This window comes from Nicotiana tomentosiformis, chromosome 1, assembly GCF_000390325.3.
Source record: "Nicotiana tomentosiformis chromosome 1, ASM39032v3, whole genome shotgun sequence".
Taxonomy (NCBI): domain Eukaryota; kingdom Viridiplantae; phylum Streptophyta; class Magnoliopsida; order Solanales; family Solanaceae; genus Nicotiana; species Nicotiana tomentosiformis.
In genome coordinates this window covers 106,332,900-106,360,250 of record NC_090812.1, presented here as the reverse complement: position 1 = coordinate 106,360,250, position 27,351 = coordinate 106,332,900, and the positions used below count along the sequence as shown (strand labels likewise).

Sequence of the window (27,351 nt, the reverse complement as noted above, 5' to 3'; positions counted from 1 at the left end):
TAATTAATAATAAAATATAAATAAATAACACTCAAGAAAATTATTAATAAATTTAGACAATTGAAGAATTTTGAACAATATAAAATAAGTTTTAAAAAAAATACTTTCAGAGTAATAAAATATATATCTATATTATATTATAAGAGAAGTAGCATTAAAATATTAAGCCAATTGACAAATTAATAAAACGTCATATTAGTAAATGTATAGTACTAAATACTTGCCAATTTAATAATAATAAAGAATAAATAAGGAACATTAAATAACAAATTAACAGCTAATATTTATAAAAATATTATGATATATTAAATTATAATTTTATAAGATTAATATTCTATCAAATTAGGCATTCTAACACTAGTTTGAGTTTTACTTTTGCAAATTAGAGTTTAAAAAGCACCTCAAACAAACAGAAGTGTAAAAACCTAAAAAGATTTTGCAAACTCTAATAATTTTTGTGAACTCCGAATTTGCAGCTGTTTTTCGGATATTTTGAGAATTAGGGACTGTTTCCTACACAATACACAAACATCTGTCATCACCAAAACAGATTAGAAACGAACTGTTCGATTCCGCCAGCCATGGCTACATCTCTGAGCACACCAAAGCTCAGCACTACTCTTTCTTCTCCAGCTCTCCACACTCTTCTCTACAAACACAAATTCTCTCTTCTTTCTCTCTCTAACCCAATTAAGCCTCTCCACTTCAATTTTCTCACCCACTCCCGTACCACCCCATCCTTGTCTTACACCCGCCGCCATTTCTCCGCCCCGCGCGCCGAGTCCTCCAATGGCGCTGACGCTCCTCGCCACTACGACTTTGACTTATTCACCATCGGTGCTGGTAGTGGTGGCGTTAGGGCTTCTCGTTTTGCGTCTAATTTTGGGGCTTCTGTTGCTGTTTGTGAGCTCCCTTTCTCTACTATCTCTTCTGATTCCACTGGTGGCGTTGGTGGCACGTGAGTTTCTTAGTTTTACCCTTTTAACTTGGTAGTATAAATTTGCTATCTTTAGTTTTGAGCTTACTTTGTTATATGGGGAAGTAAGTCTAGGAAAATTTAAAATGCCTAATTATAGTGGAGTAGGTAAGATAGGGTGATTAAGTAATAGCCTTTCCGGCCCAATTGTGCTTTGAGCTAAATATAATACTATTGTTTTATGATATTGGTGGCAATGTTTCTGAATTGGTCGAACTGGGTGGGCTGTGTGATTCCCAAATGAAGTCAGAGGATTAAGTTGAGTAGGACACTTAAAAACTGCAGCCGGGTGTGTGTTGGTTCATCCAAAAGTAATGCATTTTTGGAGGATCCGACACGGGTGTGGCAACCATTTTAGAGAGTCGAAGCAACATAGACTCTACAATGGGTTCCAGGATCACTTCATGAATATGGGTTCACTGAATCACTTCACGGAAGGTCCTACACAAGTCATGCATATTGCACTAGGGAGAGTGAGGTTGTTTTCGGGAAACTAGACTATGATTGGCATGAATTTAAGATAATAGTATATAAATAAAGGTTGTAAATGCCTGTGATGTGAAGGAAGTCGTAAAGAAATGGAACGTAAAGACTACTTGAAAGAATATATGTGTTGCACTTGCATGCATGTTTGATGATGCATGACCTCCATTCTACGTGCAAAAGGTCCAATTTATAACTTTGGGGTAGCCTTTATGGGACTTGTTGAAGACGTGTAATTAAATAAATAAAAGTATGCTCGCTAACAGTTTAAACTTGGTATCAGAATAGGCGGGGGTCGTGGTTTCGAGCCTTATCGTCACCTTTATTCTTTTTAGGTACTTGGCTCATAAAAACATAATTAAGGCTGCACGTGATGGGGCATGTTGAATCAATATGATTAAGTAACTAAAAGTGTGCTCTCTCTAACAACTTAAGCTTTTACATGATATGATCACAAAATTCAACTTAAACAACTTCGTATTGTGCTCTGGATTGTTCTTTAAAAGCTCAGCGTGTTCCAGCTAATATTGTAGTAGTTGTTGTCTCCGTTTCACATTGGCTAACCGCCTTAACACCACGTTGGCTAAATGCCTTCACCTTCAACCGAAGTCTTCTTGCCCCATTCTCCATGGAGAGGCGGTTACTTGATCAAGTCATCATATGGTAACACCATGTATGACTTGATCATGCAGATTTTTCTTTCTTATCCAATCCTTTGAGATGGATATTGGAATTAGTCCATTTAGGCCAAGTTGTCACGAACAATTCCATCCATAGGGTCATGGCCCAAATTAAGCAGGCGAAGAAGAGATCCAAATTATTCTTAGCCAAATTAAGCAGGCGAAGAAGAGACCCAAATTATTCTTAGTCTCAAATTTTTTGTGTGTTAACAGATGGAAGAGATTTAAAGGAAAATCAAGAAATTGTCTTTATAGCGGAGTTGAGATGATAATATTGTTTGAACTTTGAAGGGTGAATGAGTACCCCATTCCCGAGAAGAATGATGGAGTTCGATGGTCAAATATTTTGGTGTGAAGTTGAGACCCATGCTTCAATTTTTAAATGAAATCCACATATTTAGAATTACGTAAAAGTGCTTTAAGTCAATATATTAAAATATCTAAATAATTTTTAGAAAATCATTAATAAAAGAATTGTTTGATTCCCTAAACACTACTCCCTCCTTTTCATTTTATATAAAGGTATTTGACTAGGTATATAGTTTAAGATATTAGTTTGACTTATCTATTATATTAGTGACATTGTAAAAAACTATTATAATAATGGTTGAAAAGTTAGTTTAATAGAGAAAACATCAGATCATTGTTTAATAAAATCAGAACTATTAATATATCTGAATTCTTGATAATTGTGGAAGTTGTACAGAAATAGAATGGTATCAAGCATTTTGGAACATCCCAAAATGAAAAGAACGTCATAAAAATTAGAATGAAGGGAGTATTAGTTTCATGTAAAGTGTAACCTAAACACTATTGTTTCTATTTAATTGAATGATTTTCTTTGTTTCTCTACTAAAGGTGTGTACTTCGGGGATGCGTACCCAAGAAATTACTCGTGTACGCGTCAAAATATTCTCATGAGTTTGAGGAAAGTTGTGGTTTTGGATGGAACTATGAGGTGGAACCTAAATTTGATTGGAGCACCCTCATTGCCAATAAAAATGCCGAGTTGCAGCGCCTCACGGGTATTTACAAGAATATTCTGAAGAATGCTGGTGTCACTCTGATTGAAGGGCGAGGAAAGGTTGGGAAATGTACAATTTTATTATCATGCTCCGTAAGGCTTCAAGTTAAAGCATATTACCTTGTATTTGACCTTTCAGGTTGTGGATCCTCATACGGTGGATGTGGATGGAAAACTCTACTCGGCTAAGAACATACTGATTTCAGTTGGGGGACGCCCATTTATCCCAGACATTCCTGGTAGCGAGTATGCTATAGATTCTGATGCTGCCCTTGATTTGCCAACGAAGCCTAACAAAATTGCCATAGTCGGAGGCGGTTACATTGCACTTGAATTTGCTGGAATCTTTAATGGCTTGAAAAGTGAGGTCCATGTTTTTATAAGACAAAAGAAGGTTTTGAGAGGATTTGATGAAGAAGTGAGTCATTTATTCCTAACATGCACAGGAGTTTTTTGTTAAGTAATTTCCTTCATAACCCAAAATCTTGATTATGCACTCAAATTCTTTGATATATGCAGATTAGGGATTTTGTTGGTGAACAGATGTCACTGAGAGGAATTGAGTTCCATACTGAGGAGTCGCCTCAGGCTATTATAAAGTCAGCGGATGGCTCACTGTCTTTAAAGACTAGCAGAGGAACAGTTGAAGGTTTCTCTCATATCATGTTTGCAACGGGAAGAAGACCTAATACAAAGGTTTGTTCTGCTTTCCTGTTGCTAGCTTATCTCTGATAGACCTAATAGGGTAAGGTAGTTCATAGCTAAGGGGTTCTTGCTCAATACAAACCTGGATTCATTGAATCCTTGCGGAGGAACGATGATTTCTCCTCAAAGTCAACCACTTCCTCTCCCCTCAAAACCGGCAAGACTATCACGCAACCCCAAACTCCCTTGTGCCTGTGAAAGCTTGCTCTAATTGCTTTTAATGCAGTGAAGTTCTCAGATGAGAAAAAGTTCTTTTTAGCACCCTTCTTTTGGGCTCTCCTGCACTCCCTCTTTGGGTGGCATGAGATTGCCAAAGCCCAATCAGATGTGGGCTTTGGGGCAGGATTGATTATTTTGTTAGACTAGTGATCCTGTAGTCGTGATTGTTTTTTCTTCTATTATCATTATTTACTCCATCGTTATTTGTTCTTTTAATATTGTAATTGCATTATTCATCTCAAAGGTTATTGTCATTTCTATTATTATCGCGATCATCATCTTTGTCACCATTGTTGCAGTTACCATTGTACTTATAATTGTGGTTCCTTATTTTATGTTCATGTTTATCAGTTGGTGCTTTGTGTGGTGTGGTTTCTTTTGATGGATTTGATCGGATACTCAAGTTGTAAGCACCCCTTGCTAAAGTTTCTTTTTGTTTGAATGTGTGGCAGAATTTAGGATTAGAGACAGTGGGAGTGAAAATGACAAAGAATGGAGCCATAGAGGTGACTGTCTTTCTCTCCTTTTTCCTAATTTGCTTGAACTACTCTGCGAATGTGTTTTTGAATGATAGTTTCATTTCCAAATTGCTTTTACAGGTTGATGAGTATTCTCGTACATCAGTACCATCAATTTGGGCAGTTGGAGATGTTACTGATAGAATTAATTTAACTCCAGTTGCTTTGATGGAGGGAGGAGCATTGGCAAAAACTATTTTCGCTGATGAACCCACAAAACCAGATTATAGGTGTCTCTCTTCTTCGTCTAAGTATTCATCTGATGACTTAAAAGTTTGATAAAAACTGTCAAAGATGCACATTTGTCCATTTATTTTCGACTACAATTGGTACAATGTGCTTTAAGATCGGTGGTTCTACCATGTCAAATGCATAAGCTCTTACAGCTGAATTTTAATTGGTTTAAAAAGAAACATCTATAACTTTTATCTGATCTGGGTGTTCTCTTCTCCCAAATAGGAATGTACCAGCTGCGGTATTTTCCCAACCGCCTATTGGACAAGTTGGTCTAATGGAAGAACAGGTATAGTAACTAGAGCTTGTGGGTTGACAATTAACTATTATGATTAATGATTTGATTTTGTTTTCCCAGGCCATCAAAGAGTTTGGTGACGTTGATGTTTATACAGCAAATTTTAGGCCCTTAAAGGCTACTATTTCTGGTCTTCCAGATCGGGTTTTCATGAAACTTATAGTCTGTGCAAAGACAAGCAAAGTTCTGGGCTTGCATATGTGTGGAGATGATGCACCAGAAATTGTACAGGTGGCTATTTCTCTTATTTCTTTGGTGCAAAGTTCTCAGATTGATTATAGGATATACATGGGTAATGTATTTTTGTCATCATGAAACTTCCAGGGATTTGCGATTGCAGTCAAAGCTGGGTTGACCAAAGCGGACTTTGATTCCACTGTGGGAATCCACCCTACATCAGCAGAGGAGTTTGTCACCATGCGTACCCCTACAAGGAAGGTTCGAAGCAGTCCATCTGAGGTTAGTAATTCACCTGAGATTGCCGTGCATTCATCCTTGTAATTCTTTTGTTATAGTATATGTGAAGAAACGACTTTCACTTCTCCGTCTCTCACTCCCAATAAAACTAAATTCTTGAAACGAGACAAATTGTATCCACCAGTATGCTAGTAATTAGGACGGTACCTCGATTGAGCTGGATATGTCCCTCTAATGAGGCAAATGATCAACCTTTAATCCTTTCTTCTTCTTCTTCCAAGTTCCAAATGAGATTGATTTTTAACAATATTACTTCATCCTCTGGAAACGTAAGTAGAATTTTGATGTTTTAATTTTGTCTCATGCTCTTTTTTGCCACTCAGTAGACTATGCATTTTGTTATTTTTTCAGGGAAAGGCAGAGCACGATATTAAAGCTGCAGCTGGAGTTTGATGTGCTCCAATAAAGGCTCAATTTGTTGAATGACATAAAATACATGTGGGTAAGAAAGGGTTCCTTCTTGAATGCACCTAAAGTATAACAGACAAAAAGGATACTGATAGCCTCCGCCCTCTTATTGCCATGTGCCATGTAATCAAGTTTGACAGAAATGACTGCTCCCTCTGTCTCTCACTATAAGGAGGAACATGCAGACCACTACACGATCACATTAATTAGTGTTCCTTTTTGTCCGACATTCTTAGCTATATTCAATTAGCCCAAGTCTGAACTGAGATCACAGTTTAGAAATTTTGGTTTTGTGATTAATGTTCATTATGGAAAATATCTATAACATAATTCCAAAGAGAGGACCAAAAACCCTGTCTGGAATGATTTGTCATGGACAATGCAGATTTCATGTCATGGGGCCATATTAGATCCAATACGACACAAATTTACTGACATTAGCCCTACATAATATGATCTGTCAGATTGTGAATAATTAAATAAAATGTGTCTTAGATTGAGAACTCTTGGTATTGTTGTTCTGTAACATTAGTAGGTTTACCTATGGATTAAGCGTGAAGCAAGCAAACTTCAAGTTTCTAATGGCTAACAGATCTGCAAATGCCGAGCTAAAAAGCCTGAGATATTTGAAGTGGTAGATGGAGGAATTTACTCCTCTGGTAATTTTCCAGTTTGTAGTGTTGCAGCATAGATAATGGAATAATGAGGATAGAGATAACAATGTTCAGAGGGCGCAGAGATCAATTATAATGCATCTAAGTATTCAAGTTTTTGGTTTTCTTTTTTCCCTTAAATCTAGGTGATTGGTGGTGTCCAAAATGATTGCATCATTCCTAATTTAGACTAGCAACTTGATTGCCCTCACTGTCAATGTTGACCCAACTATGCTCTGGACTAGATCAAAGTTAGGAAGGTGTCATTGAGCTGTAGCAAGTATTTGGAATTGATAACGTGGTGTTAAAGTTTGGATTGTTCGTTCTATTGACTGTTGGCGTCATTGTGACGAAAAAATTCACACCTGTAAACCCGGTGTGTGAATTTCTTATATTCCAGTCTTCCTCAGCCAATTCAGATATAGCATCTTTTTCCTTAACCAATATGTTGTACATTTCTCAAGTGCTCCCTGTTCATTATTATGCAAACTATAACTTTGCAGGTACAACTTTGCAAGAGGTTTTGGACTGATGGGAGCATATGGAACTTCAGTTGTGGACTCACAACAAGCAAAAAGCTTTCTCGAACAACCGAGTCACTGATACTTGTTGGAACCAGGGCTAACTTCACTGCTTGAAAAGGGCTTGAAAGGTGCTTGTGAGGATGCTATATGTATTCGTCCACTTTCTTGCATCTTGTCAACAGTATTGGCTTTGATAAAAGTAATAGTGATTTAATAGTTGTCCAACTTTCTCTTAGGGAAGTCCAGAGAGAAGTTATTATTAATATCCTGTTGATGTTTTTCTCTATTTTATATTATACTTTCCTTTTGGGGGTGGGGACACAATCAGGTGGTGTAATTATAATATTGCTTATTATATATTGTTTCTGTGTAACTATAACATTATTTGATATTCTGCAATAATATCAGTTATGCAGATTGCTCATGGCGTTTATATACAATAAAGCAGCTAGGGGAAATATTGATCATTGGTCAGCTTACACATCTTTCATTACTTGTTGGCATTTGATATTGTAAAGATTTAACTTATACACACTGAACAGCCTGTCTCGGATCGGTAAATGAATGATGACATCGCAGGTTTAAGTTTGGAAACCAAGCTATTGTCATGTCATAAATCTAGCTCAACATCGGTAATTTGGCGCAGAATGAGAACAGTGATATATTTCTCATTTGCAACACATCACCATGTATCTGTGGTAGTGATGGCAAAATGATTAAAAGAAAATAGTTAATCACCTAAAATATCCATTAAAAATAAGCTGGATAATGAACTTTTTAAAAACTGGTCAAATATGGATAAGAACCATATTATTCATTTAGAAAATGGATAACCAATTGATAACTTCTCAAATTTGGGGTTCCTCAAGTTTGGGAGATTAGGAATTCTTCCAAAATTATATTCAAAAAGTCATGGATAATATGATTCCGCCAGTTAACCTGTTTTTTATCCGTATTAAATATGGGTCGGGTAAGATAATTTATTCGTTTTTTCATTATCCGCTTTCGATCCGTCCCATATCCGACCCGCCTCGCTCGCTTGCCACACGCAGTGATCTTTCAAGGACTCGCATCTTTATATCAATTTGAGCTCCCTTCCACGTTATTGGCTAGCTTTTCTGTGGCCTATCTAAAATTTAAATGTTGTGTATTCTGAATAAGAGCGAGTTTTTCAAAGTATATTTAATTTTATTTTGCACATAGAGTTCGACCTTAAAATACTGTTACTAGATTCTGTTGAAGCCACAAATTTATGATTGAATCCGCCACCAAAACTTGCTCCATGTTATCCGTCCATATAAAGACAAATCAACTGTCAACGTTCCCTAATTAATCATACATGTGCTTTGTACACAGTTTTCTAATACCTAGACATCTATGAAAAAAAAAATTGTTTTACATAATTGACTCAGCGTTGGTAGTTGGAAGAGATGTGTTTAATTATTGTTAGAAAGAACCAGGCTGTCTGCTTAAACAGTCATTTACTCGGTGGTTGTGATCTTGATTCTTGATATATTTTCTTTTCACTTTCTTGCAACTTGCGAGCAACATTGCTTTTGATAGAGGTAAATACTTTGAACAGACGTGTCCACGTGTTGTCTTAAGGAAGTCAGAAAAGGGATTAGCTTTTAATTGGTATGTTTTAGCTGCTCATTTGAGGAGTTAAATTTTGGTCATGGGTGGTGTAAGTATGACATCGCTTTTAGATAGTGTCTGTGTAATTTATAAATTATTATTAACATTTGTTGATATACTTCACCAATGCCTATGTCCCTTCCCTTTTGGTAGCACGAATTTCTTCCCGCGAAATCATGATTTCAAATTTATGGATTCAGAATTTTAGTCTTTTTAAATTATTGAATTTTAAACTAATAATAATTTATATATATTAAATATTTTTTTAAAGAAAAATATATAATTTAGACCAAAATCCATGATGTCTGTCCACATAAAGCCAAATCAAGAGTCTACTGCAGGTTCCTTAGGCAAATTATTATCTACTCAGGATATAAAGACAGCTTCGTCTCTTTTCTTATTATTATTATTATCATAAATTCACACTATGGATTCGTATGAGTTGGTAAGTATGATTTGTCAAGAGACTGCAAAAACAAGACGATAATCGTGCCGATTAAACAAATGGATGACTAATCTAATTTTCTTATTATAAAAAAGGTGTTGGTGCCAGAGCACTTGCCTTTGTTTTATAACTTTCCAGTTTTGTTGGTGCCTTCGTCTAAACTCAAATAGTTACAGATCATAAGCTGTTGACTTCATTAATCTTTTTTTTTGGTTAATGACATCATTACTCATAACTAACTTAACTATGATAAATGCCCAACTATATTCTGTTATTTACAATACAAGCTTATTAAGATGATCTCATCTCAATCTCGTATCCGATTCTGATTCTAGATAGGCTTTAACTCCTTTCAGATGTTTGAATACTTCGATTCAAGTTTTGTAATTTTCATATTATGTGCTATTATGTTTTAAAAGGCTTTTTTGAGATTCGTTCATGGGTCGGGCACCATCAAAACGCCATGAGACTCACGTGTGGGGCTTAGTTCCATAAGATTACGCCCAAAGCGCCTGACTGTACGACTTGAATACACTTAACGCTCAATGCTCGGGGGTCGCCCATATTTTTTACACAAATTATGTGTTGAATTCCCTAATTAGTTTTGTTAGCCCTCATAATTCTACAATAAATGAATGATAAAAGTTCTATTCATCTGTAGAAATATAAAAATTGAGAGTAACTCAAATAACGAACTATAATATTATTCCATATATTATTAAATTGAACATCGTGAGGTTGAATTTCATTTGAACATTTTTTTTTTGAAAAATAGATAGCTAAAATTTGTATCTTCACTTGCTATTGACCTTCATTCATATTTTAGTTTTATGTCTCTCAAATTTGAAAGTAATTTTATATTTAACCGTGAAGGAATAATATTTTAAATTACAGTATTGATGAAATTTATTAATTATTTTATTTTTAGGAAGGTAAAATGTGTAGTTTGATAATAGTTTTTAAGAAATTATAATTTTTAATTATTTAAAAGTTAAGTGCGGTTGATTTGTATCTCATAACTTTAACACTATTATATTATTTATATTTGTAAAAACATGCTAGATACTTTATTTTCTATGAGTTTCTTTAATCCTTGATATATTAATTTTAATGTATTTTTTTATACTTTTTGTGTTATTATTTTATTTTGTTAATTTATAAATTAAAATTTTGAAAGATCCATGGGGCTTACGCCCCTTGCCTCAGAGCTTTCGCCTTGCCCCGTATTAAATAATTAAAACACCCCGGTTTATGCCCCTACCCTTTTAAACACTGATGTGCTATAAGATATGCCAAGTTTTGTTTGGTAATAGTTACTTATGTTGTAAAGAATCGCTAATTAAGTAAAAACTAGAAAAGTTACGATTACTCATCTTTGACTATATCTTTTTTTTTTTGGGAAATGAAATGTTTTGCCTCTTTTATATTTTGAACGTATTAAAAGCCAAGAACATCTTAATGAATACTTTTTTCCCTTCTTTTTTAACGTTGAATAGAGACATTTGTGTCGGGTTTTTTTTGGTTCAAAATTGAGGTGAATGGGAAATGAAAGGAAAAATAAAATTTTGATTTTAGATCTTTTACAAAGGAACATTGTCCCGTATTGGAGGAAGAAAGCTTATTTGTTGAGTGTGTGTATGTGTGTGTGTGTGTGTGTATATATATATATAATTATACTTTTTCTAGCTCTTAAAGAATTGAGAAGAAGACAAATATATATATATATATATATATATATATATATAATTACACTTTTTCTAGCTCTTAAAGAGTTGAGAAGAAGACAAGTATATATATATATATATATATATATATATAATTACACTTTTTCTAGCTCTTAAAGAGTTGAGAAGAAGACAAGTATATATATATATATATATATAATTACACTTTTTCTAGCTCTTAAAGAGTTGAGAAGAAGGCAAGCCTCGCGCAATCGTCGTCGCTCACTCGCTCGGCTTCGGCTTCATGATTTGATCGATTAATATTTTGGAAATTCATTTGTTAAATATTAATATTTACGTAGTAGCCGTTTTACACGAACAATCATCTAGAAGAGTTGCACCTCTTCGTTTGAACCCAACATGCTCTCTCTCTCTCTCTCTCTCTCTCTCTCTCTCTCTCTCTCTCTCTCTCTCTCTCTCTCTCTCCTTATTTCGTATCTTCTAGAATGTTCAGTTCTGCCATAGCTGAAACTTTTCAACGTGGTATCAGAACTCGACGCTCGATTTTCTTAAACTATGTTGTGATAGAACTTGAGTAATTCAATTTTATCAGAGTTCCTCATTTATATCGATTGATCGAGATGATTTTCAACACAGAAGTCTTCTCGCTCAACCTAGGGTTTGGGAATTTCGATTATCTGGTTGAACCACGGGCAGATCGTGTGTAATTTCGTGTGAGACTAATCAATTTGTGAAGTTTTTGAAGTAATTTTTACTGGGGAAATGTTGATTAATGAAGAGGTTATTGATTCTCTATTCGTTGCTTCAATGTCTACTTCTACTACTGAGTTGGTTGACCACAATCACCCTCTTTACATCCATATTCTGATACTCAATGTTATGTGCTCATCTCTATTCAACTTCAAGGTTCAGAAAACTATTCTATTTGGAGTAGATCTATGAAAATTGTATTGCATGGTAAAAATAAACTAGGTTTTGTCTTAGGCACTTGTCGAAAAAACATATATAATCCTAGTTTATATGAATTGTGGGATAGGTGTAATGTTATTGTCCTCACTTGAATAATGAACACAATCTCACCAAGTTTAATTAGTTATGTGATCTATGCCTCTGATGCACACACAGTGTGGGATGATCTTAAAGAGAGAATTGACAAAAATAATGCAACTAGAGTATGTTATTTGCACAAGGAAATTACCACATTGACTCAAGGCATATCCTCAGTGTCTATGTATTACTCTAGACTGAGAGAACTTTGGGATGAATATGAGACATTATCTCCACCATCTACTTGTGGTTGTGCTGAATCAAGGAAACATATAGAACACTATTACGTACAGAAACTATATCAGTTCCTCACAAGTCTGAATGAATCTTATGGGAATGTAAAGAATCGGGTTCTCATGACTCGACCCTTGCATAATCTGAACCAAGCTTATGCTATGATAGTCAATGTAAAAAGTTAGAGAATTGGTGGAAAAGGTATATATGTTGAAAGTAATGAAGCTGCTATGATGAGCAATAAGGAGTACACTGGTGATTACAATGGTGGAGGACAGCCTAATATTAGTTCTCATGGAGGTTATAAACCTAGAAACTCATTTGGTAAGGCTGAAGTTTGGTGTGATTAATGCAAATATAAGGGTCATTCTAGAGAAAAATATTTCAAGCTACATGGTTATCCTTCTGACTTTAAGAACAAGAGGAAAGGAGGAGATCCAAATGCTCAAGCTAATAGTTTGAACAGTTCTGGTATTCAAGCTGCAGAGTCACAAGGATAGTGATACTCCTCCTCTGGTGGACATCAGGTATCAACTACTCCAGCACACTTTTTTACTCAAGAGCAGTATCAACAAATTCTGCATCTGCTGAACAAGGACAAGGAAGCTGAACCTGTAGCCAATGCAGTGACTGTAGGGTCAACAGGTATTGTACATGAATTTATGACAAGTTTGGTGAATACTAGATAATAGACATGGGTGCTACAAACCATATGGTTCATAGTTTGAATTTTCTAGAGAAGTATGGAGAGATACCACAAAATTTTAGGAGTAAAGTTCATTTACCAATTGGAGAATAAATGTCTATTACTCACACTGGTATATGTTCCTTTTTCAAGGATAAGAAAGTTCAAAACATTCTTTACATTTCATAATTAAGATATAATTTTCTCTCAGTGTCCAAATTCACAAAGGAATTGAGACGTCTGGCAATATTTTACCCTGACTTCTGTGTCTTTCAGGAACTCCCAAGTAGGAAGATATGTATTGGGGATTGGTAAGGAGGAGCTTGGCTTGTACATCCTCAAGGCAGATGACAGAAAAGCATTCAGTCAACAAGTTCCTTTTCGACCGATGTCTCATTCTACTTCAACTGTAAATACCATCTCAGGTGATATCAATAAATGTAATAATCTAGCAGGCAATAAGCTTTGTGCTATATCCTCCTTGTGGCATCAAAGATTAGGTCATGCTCCTTTAAAGGTCTTGAGGTCTATGAATAATTTGTACAGTGTGCAGTTAAAACAACATCATTGTACTGTGTGTTCTATAGCCAAGCAATCAAGACTATCTTTCCATGTTAGCTCTTCTTGTTCTAAATCTATATTTGACATTATGCATGGTGATGTGTGGTGATCTTATAGAGTGCATACGCATGATAGCAAGAGATATTTTTAACCTTGGTATATTACTATTCTAGATATACCTAGTCATTACTGTTGCATTCTAAATCAGATACTATTGAAGTATTGAAAAACTTTGTAGCAATGACTTCCACCACACAGTTTGACAGTAGATTCAAATGCTTAAGAACAAACAATGGAACAAAAAATTTTAATGAACAAGTGAAGACCTTATTGAAAAATCAAGGCATCCTACATCAGAGCTCTTGTACATATACCCCTCAACAGAATGGGATTGTCGAAAGGAAACATAGATCTATCCTAGACATGGTTAGGGCACTCAGATTTCAAGCTTTTTTGCCTATAAGGTTCTGGGGGGTGTGTGTATCTATTGCAACATATCTTCTGAACAGGTTGCCTATTGTTCTACTGCAAGGCAAATCTCCTTTTGAGAAGCTCTTCCAAAGAATTCCATCTCTGCAACATCTTAGGGTATTTGGAAGTCTTTGTTATGCCACTAATGTGAAGAAAGGAGATAAGTTTTGTCCCAGAGCAATCCTAGTTGTTCACATGGGATATTCATCATCTTAGAAGGGTTGTGTCCTCTATGACTTATGTTCCAAAGGATTCTTTGTCAGCAGAGATACTGTGTTCAAGGAGGAGGTGTTCCCATTCAAGCATATATCCTCTGGCATATCTCCCCTATTTCCTATCCTAGAATTTGTAGAACAACTTGCTCATCCAGTTGTCTCTCTTAGTGCTTCTTCCTTACCTGTTGTACCTCCAAGTCTAAACAATACTGACAATGTTGGTACTCCCTCTCCTACTGCTTCAATTCCTCTCACTCATGGCCAGTCTCAGTTGTCATTACCTGCTTCTCCTCATGTATCATTCTATGAGCCATTTGCTCCTTCTACAGTACTCAGAAGGTCTTCTAGACTCACCAAACTAACTGTGCAGTTAGAAGACTATGTTGTGCCACCAAATAAGTTAGCTTGTCCTTATCCTATGTCCAATTATGTGACATATGATTACTTGACCCCTGCCTATAGATCTTCTACTACTGCATTCTTAGCCATTCTGGAACCCAGGTCCTCCTCAGAAGCCAGCAAGGATCCTAAGTGGGTTGAGGTTATGCAAGCTGAGATCACTACTCTTGAAGAGAACAACACATGGTCCATTGTTCTTCTTCCTCCTGGGAAGGTCCTTATAGGTTGCAAGTGGGTGTTCAAGGTAATGTACAAGTCCTCTCGTGAAGTAGAAAGATACAAGGTCATATTGGTGGCTAAAAATTACAGCCAACAGGAAGGCCTGGATTATACATAAACCTTCTCTCCAGTGGCCAAAATGGCCATTGTGAGAGTTGTGGTTGCCTTGGCTACTGCTTCTTGTTGGTATGTGTTTTAGATGGATGTTCACAATACTTTTCTTCAGGGAGACTTACTAGAAGAAGTGTACATGCATGTTCCTGATGGATTTTCAAGCCAGAGTGAGTGTCAGCATGTGTGCAAGCTACATAAATCATTGTATGGATTGAAACATGCTCCTAGGCAATGGAATCTAAAATTGACTAAAGCTTTGGTGGATATCGGATTTGTTCAAAGTCACTATGATTATTCTCTCTTCACACAGAAGGTAGACTTAGAGCTAGTATTCATTCTAGTGTATGTGGATGACCTCCTAGTAACTGGAAGTAGTCTAGCCTTGATCAAATAAGTCAGGAAATATCTGCAAGAGAGGTTCAAGATGAAAGATCTTGGGGAACTCAAATACTTCCTAGGCAGTGAGTTCTCCAGATCTGAGGAAGGCATAGATATGTGTTAAAGAAAATATGCCCTAGAACCAGTGTCTGAGCTAGGTCTAGCAGGTGGAAAGCCAGCAGCTATACCTTTAGAGTTCAACCATAAGCTCATATCCATTGAATTTGATAATCAAGTACCAAATGATAGTACTACAGTAGATAAGGATCTTAAAGACAAAAGAGGCTATCAAAGTCTAGTTGGCAGATTGTTGTACTTGAACATGAAAAGGCCTGACATTGCCTTTGTTGTTCAAGTACTCATTCAGTATATGCATGCACCTAAGATGTCTCACATAGAGGATGCTTTCATAGTAGTAAGATATATTAAAATTGCTCATGGACTTGGATCGTTTATGCCTGCAAGCATTTGTCTGCATATTGTAACTCTGATTGGGGAGCATGTGTGGAGACCAGGAGGTTAGTAACAGGCTATGCAGTGAATTTGGTAAAGCACTAATATCATGGAAGTCTAAAAAACGGGGAACTATATCCAGAAGTTCTGCTGAAGCTGAATTTCGAAGCATGGCTGCTACTATAGTAGAGATGGTGTGGCTAACTCTTCAAGGGGCTGGGAACTGAATTAGTGCAGCATATACAACTTCATTATGATAGTAAATCTGTTATACAGATTGCAGCTCATCCTATTTTCCATGATAGAACCAAACACGTGGATATTGATTACCACTTTGTGAGAGAAAAGATTGTACAAGGCTTGATCCAAACACAACACATCAGGACAACAAAGCAGCTGGCAGATCTGCTAACTAAGAGTCTTTGCAAACCACAACATGAATACTTACTAAGTAAGCTGGGAATGAAAGATGTATTTCATCCCTCAGCTTGAGGGGGAGTGTTGAGGATAGTGGGACCCAGCTATTTATTAATTAAAGAGTAATTAGTTATAAGTACCTAGAGTTAGTCGGATGTACAATATAAATAGAGTAGTCTACTATCAGTTGTATTACCACTATTCATTTTCTTCTTTGAAGCTAATAACGGAAGCAACTTCTCCTCATTCTCTCTCTTTCTCTCTTTCATTTCGTATCTTCTAGAATGTTCGGTTCTGCCATAGCTGAAGCTTCTCAACAGATTTACAGTTTCTGATTGATCGAAAGCATAAAGTACCGTCTGTGCGGGTAGCTCATGACTAGAGGCAGATTCATTTTTTAAGTTTATGAGTTCTAAAATCTAAAAAAGACAGCTTAATTACTGTGTTTCGGATAATTTATTTATATATATTTAGTGAATTTCTAAATACAAATACAAAAAAACGATGGTACATCACATATTCACATTGTATATTTTGCATATATTTCTAAATTTTCCTGGCCCTTTGTCAACATCCAATATATCTAGTGACGTACTTCTTCTAAGTTTTATTTTTCCCTTCATTATATTATCAAGAAGATGAAAGGCCTAAATGTTTAAGGTGATGATGAATATCTGGAGGGTGATCATCAAGTACTCTGGGACGTTCAGGTTGAATCCAACGGCCATCTTTGTCTCTAATCATGCCTTTGTTTTCATCCTGTCTCCAATTTGGTGGAACACAGTAATGATCTTTCAAGAAATCGCATGCTTTGTTTACTAATGCTATATCCCTTCCCTTTGCTAGCACGAACCTTCTTCCTTTCCCATGATATCTGTCCACACATAAATCCAAATCAACAGTCAGTCAATCTCCCCTAATAATAAGCAGTACTACTAACCTATTTTACTTAGCCGGGTTTTTAAGCAAATTATTTTACTTGTGTACACTTATAGAGTAAATAATTTTATGTTGTCCATGTATCTAACGAGCTATAGTACTGTTATTAATGTCATTCTTTCAAGATTACTATAAACAGTTTCTTGTTATTTTAAGTTATTTTAACTCGATAATAAAAATATTATACGCCGTTAATTATCTGATTATCGATTAGCCTTTATTATAAAAATTTACCTACTATTTTATATGTGATATGAAAAATAATTAAAGTATTATATAGAAGTTAAACTATTTAATCACTATGAGCGGGAGGACTTTGTTTTCTTAAAAAAAAAAAAAAAAAAATTATCAGAGTTTCTCACAGTGTGGATTCATGTGATCAGTAAGATCTGTCAAGAAGGGCAAAACAAGATAATTATGCCGATTAAACAATTATGAATTAGTAATGACTCGTCTTTCCTAATTAATAAAAATATGTGATGGTGCCCGAGCACTTTCCTTTTTTTTATCAATTTCCTTTTTTAAGTCTTCGTCTATGCATCTTCTCAAATCTCAATCAATATGCTGAACTGTAAATAATTACAAATTCCCACCTGTCTACCTCACAACTACCTTTACTATATATAAGTTTGATTGATAAATACCCTATTATATATATTTTCTGTTATGGACAAGATTTTAACATGATCTCATCTCCATTAATAATTCGTACCAGAAATCTCATTCTAGCTATGCTTAAAGTACTCCTTTCGGACGTGATCTTATTTTTTATTGACTGAAGCTTTTGTATGTCCACCGCAACTCAGATTAGTTAATAATGGATCGAGTAGGTAATTTTGGAATTTTTTATTTGTCCAAAACTTTTGATTAGCTCTTGGAATTATGGATTGTATTGTATACCATTTCAAATAGCAGACTTTTCAATCATTTTTGCTCGTACTAATGCATTAAAATTTGCAAGAAAAAAGAGTTGGAGCTCCATAGATTTAGCTCGCACGATTCAGAAATTAGAAACTTACTCCGTTTCTTGTTTGGTGCTAACTCAACTTAAGCTATGGCTCCAACGGTTTATGCATCCTCTTATTTCAAATTAAACAATAACGTATTACTTTAATGCGATCAGAAAACATGTACTTATATACCTAGAAGCTAGAATTAAACTTTCAATGAACTAATTCATTGTGTAATTTTTTTTATACCTTCGTGTGATTAATTTAAAGTCTTTTATAATCATCGGTGTAACCCATATTTTCCATTTACCGCCAAATATCTCTATAACAACCGTGTTTGTTCCGATATTGTTTTGATGCTACAGTGAAGTATTACTACAGAGGACATATATTATAACATAATATAAAAGATCGGTTCCGAAATTTTTTACTTTTATAGTGATTGACTGTTATATAGGAATGTTGTTATAGAGATCTAACACTACATTGTTGGACGCTTGGACACAAATTCTTGAATTGTCAATTATGTGCATTAAAAGAGTAAAACTTTCAAAAAGAAGAAGACTAACCCGTCAAGCAAGTGCAAATGAGCCTCCAAGTTATGAGCACAAACAAGATCATTAGTTGGTTTCAAGAAAGGTGAATTCTTGTGATCTAATGCCAACTCAACTCCAACGTGCGAATAACTCCACGGCAACCCTTCACAAATCTTCATAACCATAGACGGAGAATGCTCATTAAACACTAACCCAGGGGACTTTGGAACAATGTCATGAACATTCACAACTCTCAGAACTTTCACACCCAACTTTTCAAGTCTTTCTTTAAACCTTGCATTTCCCACTCTTGGCCCTGCAAAGGAAAATACACCAATAGGCACAGTCCTAGTATCTGCCCTTATATTTAAACCCGTTTCCACAATATCATACGCACTCAATATTGCCAATGCACTGCCTAAACTGTGTCCAGTGACTGTTATGCTCATTTCCTCATTTGGGTACTTTTCTACTAATCTTTTCACCTCGGTTAGTATCTGTTCTCTTGCTGAGAACTTGCAGTACCTACAGAGTAGGTAGCATATAATCAATGAGTTTAACTAAACCAACTTTTTTTTACAGTGAACTTGTTTAGATATACATGTAAAAAAAATTACTAGAGCTCAATTAAACAAATACATTAAATTTCTAAATCCTATATTTAAATAGTGTAATGGGTTCAACTAAATTAATGTTTTCAACAAGGAACTAGAGATAGTTAAAAAATCAGTGAAATTTCAACAAATAAATAGCTATGAATGGATAAGTTTAAAAGTATAATGGGTTCACTATTGAAAAACTAAATGTTTAACCTATCAAATTTAAGTTTTAGATGTTACCTGCAATTCTCGTCTTTGTCAGTGTAGAGATCAAGAAACCCAGATTCGACCTTGACATTAGGATCAGGACAAGGTATTTTGTCTGAAGAAATCGGACGGAGAAAGTCCATTAAATCAGCAATCCACTCCAAACGAGTCACAGTCCCTCTCCATGCAATTGTTATGTCACGGCGGCCTAAGCGTTTTGAAGTTTCGTCATTTGAAACAGCAACATAACCAATCCAATTCGCGTTTTTGCTCCATACCTATTTAGACATAATATAATTAATTAATTATAAGTATAACTTCTTAACAATTTAAATTTTTTAATGAGACGACCACCAACAATACCTTAGGCCAACGAGATTGTTTGAAGAAATTTGGCAAGTTAATATTTGAAGTTGCATATAGATAACGTGTGATATCGTAGCCATAGTTGACCATGTCTAGGCCGTCAAAAAACTTGTGCCGTGGAAATTTGCAGCTCCCACAGTACTTAGAATATGGATCAAAATCGAAAGCATCGTAGCAAGCTTGAGCCATTTCTCCATATCGAATTAACTCATTTCTTAAAAGTGGATCCAGTGGATCAAGCATGCCTACCCAATCATCTTTGCCAAAAATTTCTAGCCATCGATCTGCTAGTAATTCTGGTTCTTGAATTTTTATTGTTGTTGTGCTAGTATTTTCACCAACTTCTAATTCATCCACCATATTATTGTCCCTTTCCTTTTCGAGCTCATTGATGATAGATGTGAGAGATCGACTACTTTTAGAAGACAAGGAGGGTGTTCTTGTTGACAATTTGACTATATTTGGAAACTTTTGGCTAGGGAAAAAAGAAGAATAAGGCAATGAATCGGGTCTAAAACTTGTACCTTCGTGCTGATGGCGTGTACTTGTTTGGAATGTAAGAATTGAGTTAGTAAGAGAAGCCATTGAAATGTTAAAGCTTTTTCTTCTTTGGAAGATGAAACAGAATAGTTGAGATCAATGATAAGGCTGAGGGGTAATATAATGATATTCTTCACGTTTCATCATTCAAGAAAAAATGAAAGTTGATATAATAAGGTCCACCGGGTTATTAAAAAAATTATTTTGTTGATGTGTTGAAAAATGAAGTGAGCATGTTTCACATGGGCCTTATAATCTTGAATAAGAGCTTTGGAGGTTGACCTACGATGAATTCTCAAGTCTCAAGAAGCTTCCAAATAATGATCTTCGATTTTCTTTTTTTAATTAACTTTGATGCGTGTGAAGCTATTATTTGATTTTGGTTTCCACATTTCAAGAGAACCTCCAAATATAATTTTGGTTGAAATTAAGCTACTTCCTTTCACATATGACATGTCACCCGATGTTAATATTAAATGAATAAAATACATAATATGTGCTATGTTGTTACTTGAGCTTTATTACTTAGCTATAGTCATTTAAGAAATACTTTAACACAATATTAAAAATCTTTTCATACTCATTTACTTATTTCATATATTCTCGACATAAATATAGTAGCATCACATACCCACTTGTAAAAGTATGCAAAATAAATAAAACTTAGCTATTAAAATAAAACACCTCCAAATTCATTACAAGAATTCAAAACCGAGAATTGAAAAATAAAAGAAAAAACAAGTCAATCCCGTTCCAATTTGTAACTAGAACTCCTTATGAACTTGACTTAATCAAATTTAATGTACGTAAGAATCAAATATTTTTGTTCGTAGCAACAAATTCGCCCTTGCTTAAAGGCCCACCCAAAGCATTAATGACTGAGCAAAAAGGTAAGGATGGACATATGGTTCTGGTTGTTAATATTGTTTACGTCTCTCCTTGCATTGCAAGTTGCAACCACACAAGAATCGGTTACTCTAGTGGTGAGCACCCTCTACTTCCAACTAATAGATTGTGAGTTCGAGTCATCCCAAGAACAAGGTGGGGAGCTCTTGGACGGAGGAAATAAAAAAAAAGTTGCAACTGAAAAAAGAAAATAGAGTAGTCTTGGGTATGAAGAAAATATTTTCTATGAAAAATGAGTGGTTTTATCACTTATTTTTCCTTGTTTGGTTGGTGAGTGAAAAACTTTTTGCGAAAAATATTTTCTAGTATTTGGTTAGAAAGCAGAAAATATATTTTTATGCTACTCTCCTCACCCCTTTCCCCCAAGTCCCCATGTCCCCCCCCCCCCCCCCCAAATACCCAACATTTTCAGGACTCGATTTTCTTCAAAAAATTTAATTATTCTTCTAAAAATTAACACAAGCCCAAAGGAACTAATGTGTTGCTTTACTTTTTTACACAAAAATAACGTTAAAATTTGTGCTCCACACCTAAAGAGAAAATACTCTTTTTTTGGTTGAAAAAGAAAGTACTATTTTTACAACATGAAAATAAAGTACTCATTTTATTAAAATAAAAGAAAATACTCATTTTGTTGAAATAAAAAAAATATTTTTTTTACATTATGAAAAGAAAATATTTTTTTGTTGAAATGAAGGAAAATACTTTTTCAATGAAAAGAAAGGACTTTTTTTGTTGAAATAAAAAAATACTTTTTTATATCATGTAAAAAAAAATATTCATTTGTTGAAATACAAAAAAAAAACTATCTATAATATGAAAAGAAAGTATTACAACAACAACAACAACAACAACAACCCAGTAAAATTTTAAAAGTGGGGTTTGGGGAGGGTAGAGTGTACGCAGACCTTACCCCTACCCCAAGAGGTAGAGAGGTTGTTTCTGATAGACCCTCGGCTCAAGCAGACGAAAAAGACAATATATCAGTACCAACAGCATAAGGCATAAAAATAATAACAGAATCAAAAGTACCAGAAAATAGATAAAAAACAATAACAGTAGCACGTAAGAAAGGCCAGGTACTATGAAAAGTGAAAGAGAAATGTGGACACAACAATAACCACTAGCACTCTAGGACACAACCCTGTCAGACTAGCATCTCACCCGGTGCGGAGTAGCAAAGAGCTCCGCTACCCCCTATCCTACAACCCTAATGCTAGACCTTCACACTTTCCTATCAAGGGTCATGTTTTTGAAAATCTGAAGCCTTGTCATGTCCTGCCTGATCACCTCTCCCCAATACTTCTTGGGCCGCCCTCTACCTCTTCTTATACTTGTCAAAGTCAACCGCTCATATCTTTTTACTGGGGCGTTTGGACTTCTCATCCGCACGTGTCCGAACCATCTGAACCATCTGACCTTAATAATATTTTATTTAGGTTGGGGGTGGGATAGGGTGAAAAACAAATCGTTAAGGCTGATTATACACCCCCTATTATCTATATTTCTACTGGGAGTCTGGGACCACATCGATTCTTCATAATTCATGTGTTAAATGACAAGATCATCATTCATCGCTACTTACATATCTCATAAACTCGGTGTTTCATGATTTGTTTAACATTAATGATGTTGAGTTTCACTCTTATTGTGACAAAATTACACAGCAGATCTAATTGTTTATTATGCGCCCACTCGCTAGCTTACGCGTTGCCAACATTTTACAAAAGAATTATCCTCATATTATTTGTCGTTTTTACGTGACAATCCGTCATTTCCACATGTTCATATTAAGGGACATAATATAATTCTTATATGTAGTACTTATCACATCTTAACTACTTTCTTGTACCTATCTCGAGTAATTAACACACTCAATTATCTCATGAAAATGATGTAATATCTTTTGTTGTATTTCATATAATGTACAATAGAAATGAAACACCCGCCTCTAGAATTCATTGACCTTCACAAGCTTCTTCAATTAAAACCCTATTCTATAAGGGTACAATCAGATTTGCAGTGGTTGGAACTCTAATTTTATCGAGAAAAGAACTTTAACTTTATTTTCTGTAAACAAAGAGAAAAACTAATAGAACGACAGAGCACTGGGTAGATCGTGATTCATTATAATCTTTGCTGTATTACACGTAAATTTTGCTTTTAAAGAAATTTGATGAGTAAGATGCCAATTATGTTGTCAATATAGTTTAATTTGCAGCGGCCGCGAGTTTCACCTCTTACCAAAAAAAAAAATTGTGCCACTTTGTTAAGCAATATGTCATAAGTTTCCAATTCTTCGTTAAATTTCCTTGAATACCATGCGAATTACTCATATTTTCCATTCTAACTAGTTGAAAACTCGTATTATCATATATGTACGAGAGAAATCACTAGAAAAAAAAAAAGATTTGTGTTGCTCCCAAACGCACACGGAAGTATACGCGGTCGACAAGTATAATATAGGATTGTAAGTCCAAATATCATACTCACAGAGACTTGTGATTAACTATCAACTAAATTAACCCAAACAATTAATCTATTCAAGCGAATCCTAAAATATGAATATTTAACTAAAACTAATCTAGAGTAACAAACTATGATTAAAGGAAACAAGTTGGCGAAAGTAGACACGAATTTAATGAGAGACAATATTTTAGAGTTATGGGTTGGCTAACAATCCCGTTGAGTCTTTCACTTAAATTGTTTAATTAATTTATCTGGTTTATTGATTGACAGGGTTAATAGTACTACTCACCTATTCAAGTTAACCTAATGACTATATTCCTATGGAATTAGGATTAACAAGAACGCATTAATAATTCATGTATAGTAACCAAGCAAGGCGATTAGGTATATCCTTATCCTAACGGCAAATCCGTTCCCGATGCACGAGTTCAAGATCTTTCTCTACTCAATCTTATATGCAATCTAAAATTCTCACTCCCGAGTTCAATGCTAGATTCGTAGATAGTATTCAATTGGTGATCAAGCAATCAAATAATTAAGCACAAGATTGAATAAATAAACCAATATGATAAAATAATAAGAACAATTCAAGCTTCAACCTATAACGTTCATGTAGCACCCAAAATGTTATAACTAATAAACTATGAGATTAAAGGAAGGGAAGAGTTTTATACGAGTTGGGGGCTTCTTGGGTCGAAATAACCTTGTCCCGGACGAAGCAAGATACTTTCCCGTCACCCAGCACCCAGGGTAACGTGGGGCGCTAGGTTCTGGAAACTGGGCCACATGTAACGCCCTACGCTACATATGGCGCTACACTGTCCCAATTTTTCGTTTTGCTCCATTTTTGCTTCAACTCGTGCACTTTCGTCTCACATTACCTCTGGATGACTCCTATATATTAAAATAGCACGAATTAACATATTTTATAACATTAAGCATCCGAAATTTACGAAACATGAATAAAATGCGAAGCGATATACATATATATATATATATATATATATATATATATATATATATATATATATATATATATACTTTAAGCTAAATATCATCTTCCATCTACATAGCCTGGCTATTTCAATATTTGGTGCATAGTGCATACTCTCATAGTGATATTATGCACAGAGAAGAACGTGACTTATTTACTCTTAGGTGAGACATCTTTTTACAATTGTTCTTTGTTATTTTTTATATAGATAGCAGACTCTTGCTATCAGAATCTCCTTCAATTGTATCAGAAACAAAACCCTTCAAAAGATCAATAGAAAAATTTTAACAGAAAACGAGGAACCCACTACAACGCTTTCTTAATAGCTGGGCCTGAAATATGCATAAGAGGTCGCTTCTATACAGGGCCTACTTAGTGGAGAATCCAATAAACATAAATTGACTTTCCACGGGTCCATGTTAAATTTTTGTCCCCATTCAGAAAGATTTTGAAAAATAGCCCCGCACCGGAATTTTAAAGGAAAAATACCAACAATGTCCATTTATAAATAGCTTATTATAAAAATTGGCCAATTCATAAAATATAACTCATATTAACCAAATAGCTATTTATAAGCAAAAAAGGTCAATTTTTTGCTTTCTTATTTATGAGTGGGTATTATTAGAATAGATTGGATACATCTTAAGTAACTTGAATCTCAGTTTTGGGATGATTTGGTGGAGTTTTAAGGTCGTTTGAATTGAAAATTCGAAGTAAAAGATGAACATGAAAAAATAATAGGCGTATCATTTGTGTATCACATATGTATCTTATTAGTATCAAATGTGTATCACATGTATATCCATGTATACATGCTGTGAGATACATGTGTCGTAGAAGAATTTTTTGAACTCGATTTTAACTACGAATTTTGATACCAAATCAGTCCAAATCACCTCCAATCTTCCTTAGATTTTATATATTGACTCATCTATATGTTTTAAATGAATCTCGACCATACCCATTGAAATAAAGTTCCTTTTTGCTTAAATTTTTGGAATCTTGTATATATATTTTTTTGTATTTTATCACCTTTTTTATTACCTCATCTATGAAATTATCCTTATGTCTTGCATCTAATGTTGCTAATCATGCTTAAAATATGGAAGGAGATCTTTGTGTGTAATTCTTGGAGAGAAAGAACCTTATTTCTTTGGGTTTTTAATTTTTACACGTGCTTGGCTAGTTTTAGCAAGTCTATGATTAATGGTTAGAGGTTGGTAAGTTAGGACTTTTTTGGGACATTTCTGTAAGATTCCCAATTTTAAAACACACTCAGCGGTATTTTGAAGCACTCTCTAGAATTCTAAAGTACGAGAAATTCTGATGAACATCATAAATTTTTAGCGCCAGAATTTTGAAGCACCATAAATCATTATGAGCACCAGAATTTCAGCCATAATGCTGGAAAGTTTTGATGATTCGTCAGGATTTGTAGCAAAATCATGACGATTACTATAACTATTTTGTGCTAGTAAATTCTGGCAATTGAAAAAAAAATTGCCAAGCGAACTTGAAAATTTTGACATGGGCTTTTTTTCCTAACTTTTGTTATCAGAGTCGAAAAATCAATAGTTAACCAGTTTATTTTTTCTTTTTTTGATTGTGAGGAGGTTATGAGTGGGGAAAGGGGGAGGATAGAGTTGTCTGTAAGAATCAGAACCTTATTTTTTCGGAGGGGATTACAATTGTTAAGTATTATATTTTGGTCTCATTTAAAATCAAAAGAGTGCTTGTTTTGGTGTAATGGTTTATTGTGCTTTAGGGAACAAGTTAAAAAAACTCTTGGTACTATTAGTGTATAAAAGTTATTACCTAACTTCTAAATGGACCTTTGTGAGTTTCTAAATACCTTCTAGTTAATGAGTGCATATATAGGGTTTAATTTAGTTACATTTTGTGTGTTTACTAGTTATTTTTTGAGCAATTTTGGTGACGTTTTTATTATAAAACTCACTTTTTATTTTGTTGATGTGCGACAAGTTTTGAGCTTAAATGTTAGAAGAAAAAGATAAAGAGGTTCAAGGACATATATATATTCTTTCTGTTTTTGAATATGATGTTCTAGAGATCAAATAACGACAAATAATGAAGATTCAAGCGATAGATATTGGGATTTAGAGTTTGGAGCAATAGTTTCTCTCAAGAATCATATAATCCATCTTCAACAGATAATATATCCCAATCTACGAGGATTTTTATCATTATTATTCATGAAAAATAATAAACTTTGAGTTTAGTTTTCAGTGGTTTAAACGTCTCGTCGTTTTGACATTCTTAAACAAAGTTATGATTTTGTTACCGGAAACTACCAAGTCCACGCGCCCACCAGCGCGTCGGGTAGGGATGTGCATTTGGATCGGATATCCAAGAATCCAAACCAATCCACTCTATTCATATTTTGGAATTTTGTTTTTTCGAATTAGATATGGGTCTGGTTTTTAAAAGTTCGGATATTCGAATTGGATTTGGATTTGTATAATTTTAATCCAATACGATCCTAAATCTGAATTATATGGACATGTATAAATATTAGAATTACATTTTAGGGTTAAGTCTTCTCATTTCATCCGCATCTCTTCAGACTCTTATTTTCTTAGTTTATATCGAAGTCTCTCTCTGTAACCTCTCTTCAGATTGCTCTGTCCGCTTCTCTTAAGTCTTACCTCTGTGTTTCGCATTCTCTCC

The 27,351-nt window shown here is 34.7% G+C and overlaps 2 protein-coding genes across 3 annotated transcripts; one reads left to right on the top strand and one right to left on the bottom strand.

Annotated features, from left to right (window-relative positions):
* The first annotated feature begins 469 nt into the window (after positions 1-469).
* LOC104098100 (glutathione reductase, chloroplastic) lies at positions 470-7,623 on the top strand. 2 transcript variants are annotated; one of them, XM_009604756.4, is made up of 11 exons: positions 470-958; positions 2,998-3,223; positions 3,303-3,581; positions 3,683-3,859; positions 4,540-4,593; positions 4,687-4,835; positions 5,065-5,128; positions 5,198-5,368; positions 5,462-5,596; positions 5,966-6,052; positions 7,179-7,290. In XM_009604756.4, exons 1-10 carry the CDS (start codon positions 582-584, stop codon positions 6,005-6,007), a joined length of 1,674 nt encoding a protein of 557 aa, XP_009603051.1. In that variant the 5' UTR covers positions 470-581; the 3' UTR covers positions 6,008-6,052; positions 7,179-7,290. The 2 variants fall into 2 exon arrangements, with proteins under 2 accessions (XP_009603051.1, XP_009603050.1); XM_009604755.4 differs by having other exon boundaries at positions 471-958; positions 5,966-6,056; positions 7,179-7,623.
* Positions 7,624-16,602: 8,979 nt separating this feature from the next.
* LOC104098101 (phospholipase A1-Igamma2, chloroplastic-like) lies at positions 16,603-20,456 on the bottom strand. The gene is made up of 4 exons (XM_009604757.4): positions 19,752-20,456; positions 19,422-19,666; positions 18,616-19,107; positions 16,603-17,031 (listed from the first exon to the last, which is right to left on the bottom strand). Exons 1-4 carry the CDS (start codon positions 20,337-20,339, stop codon positions 16,788-16,790), a joined length of 1,569 nt encoding a protein of 522 aa, XP_009603052.1. The 5' UTR covers positions 20,340-20,456; the 3' UTR covers positions 16,603-16,787.
* Between the last annotated feature and the right edge of the window lie 6,895 nt (positions 20,457-27,351).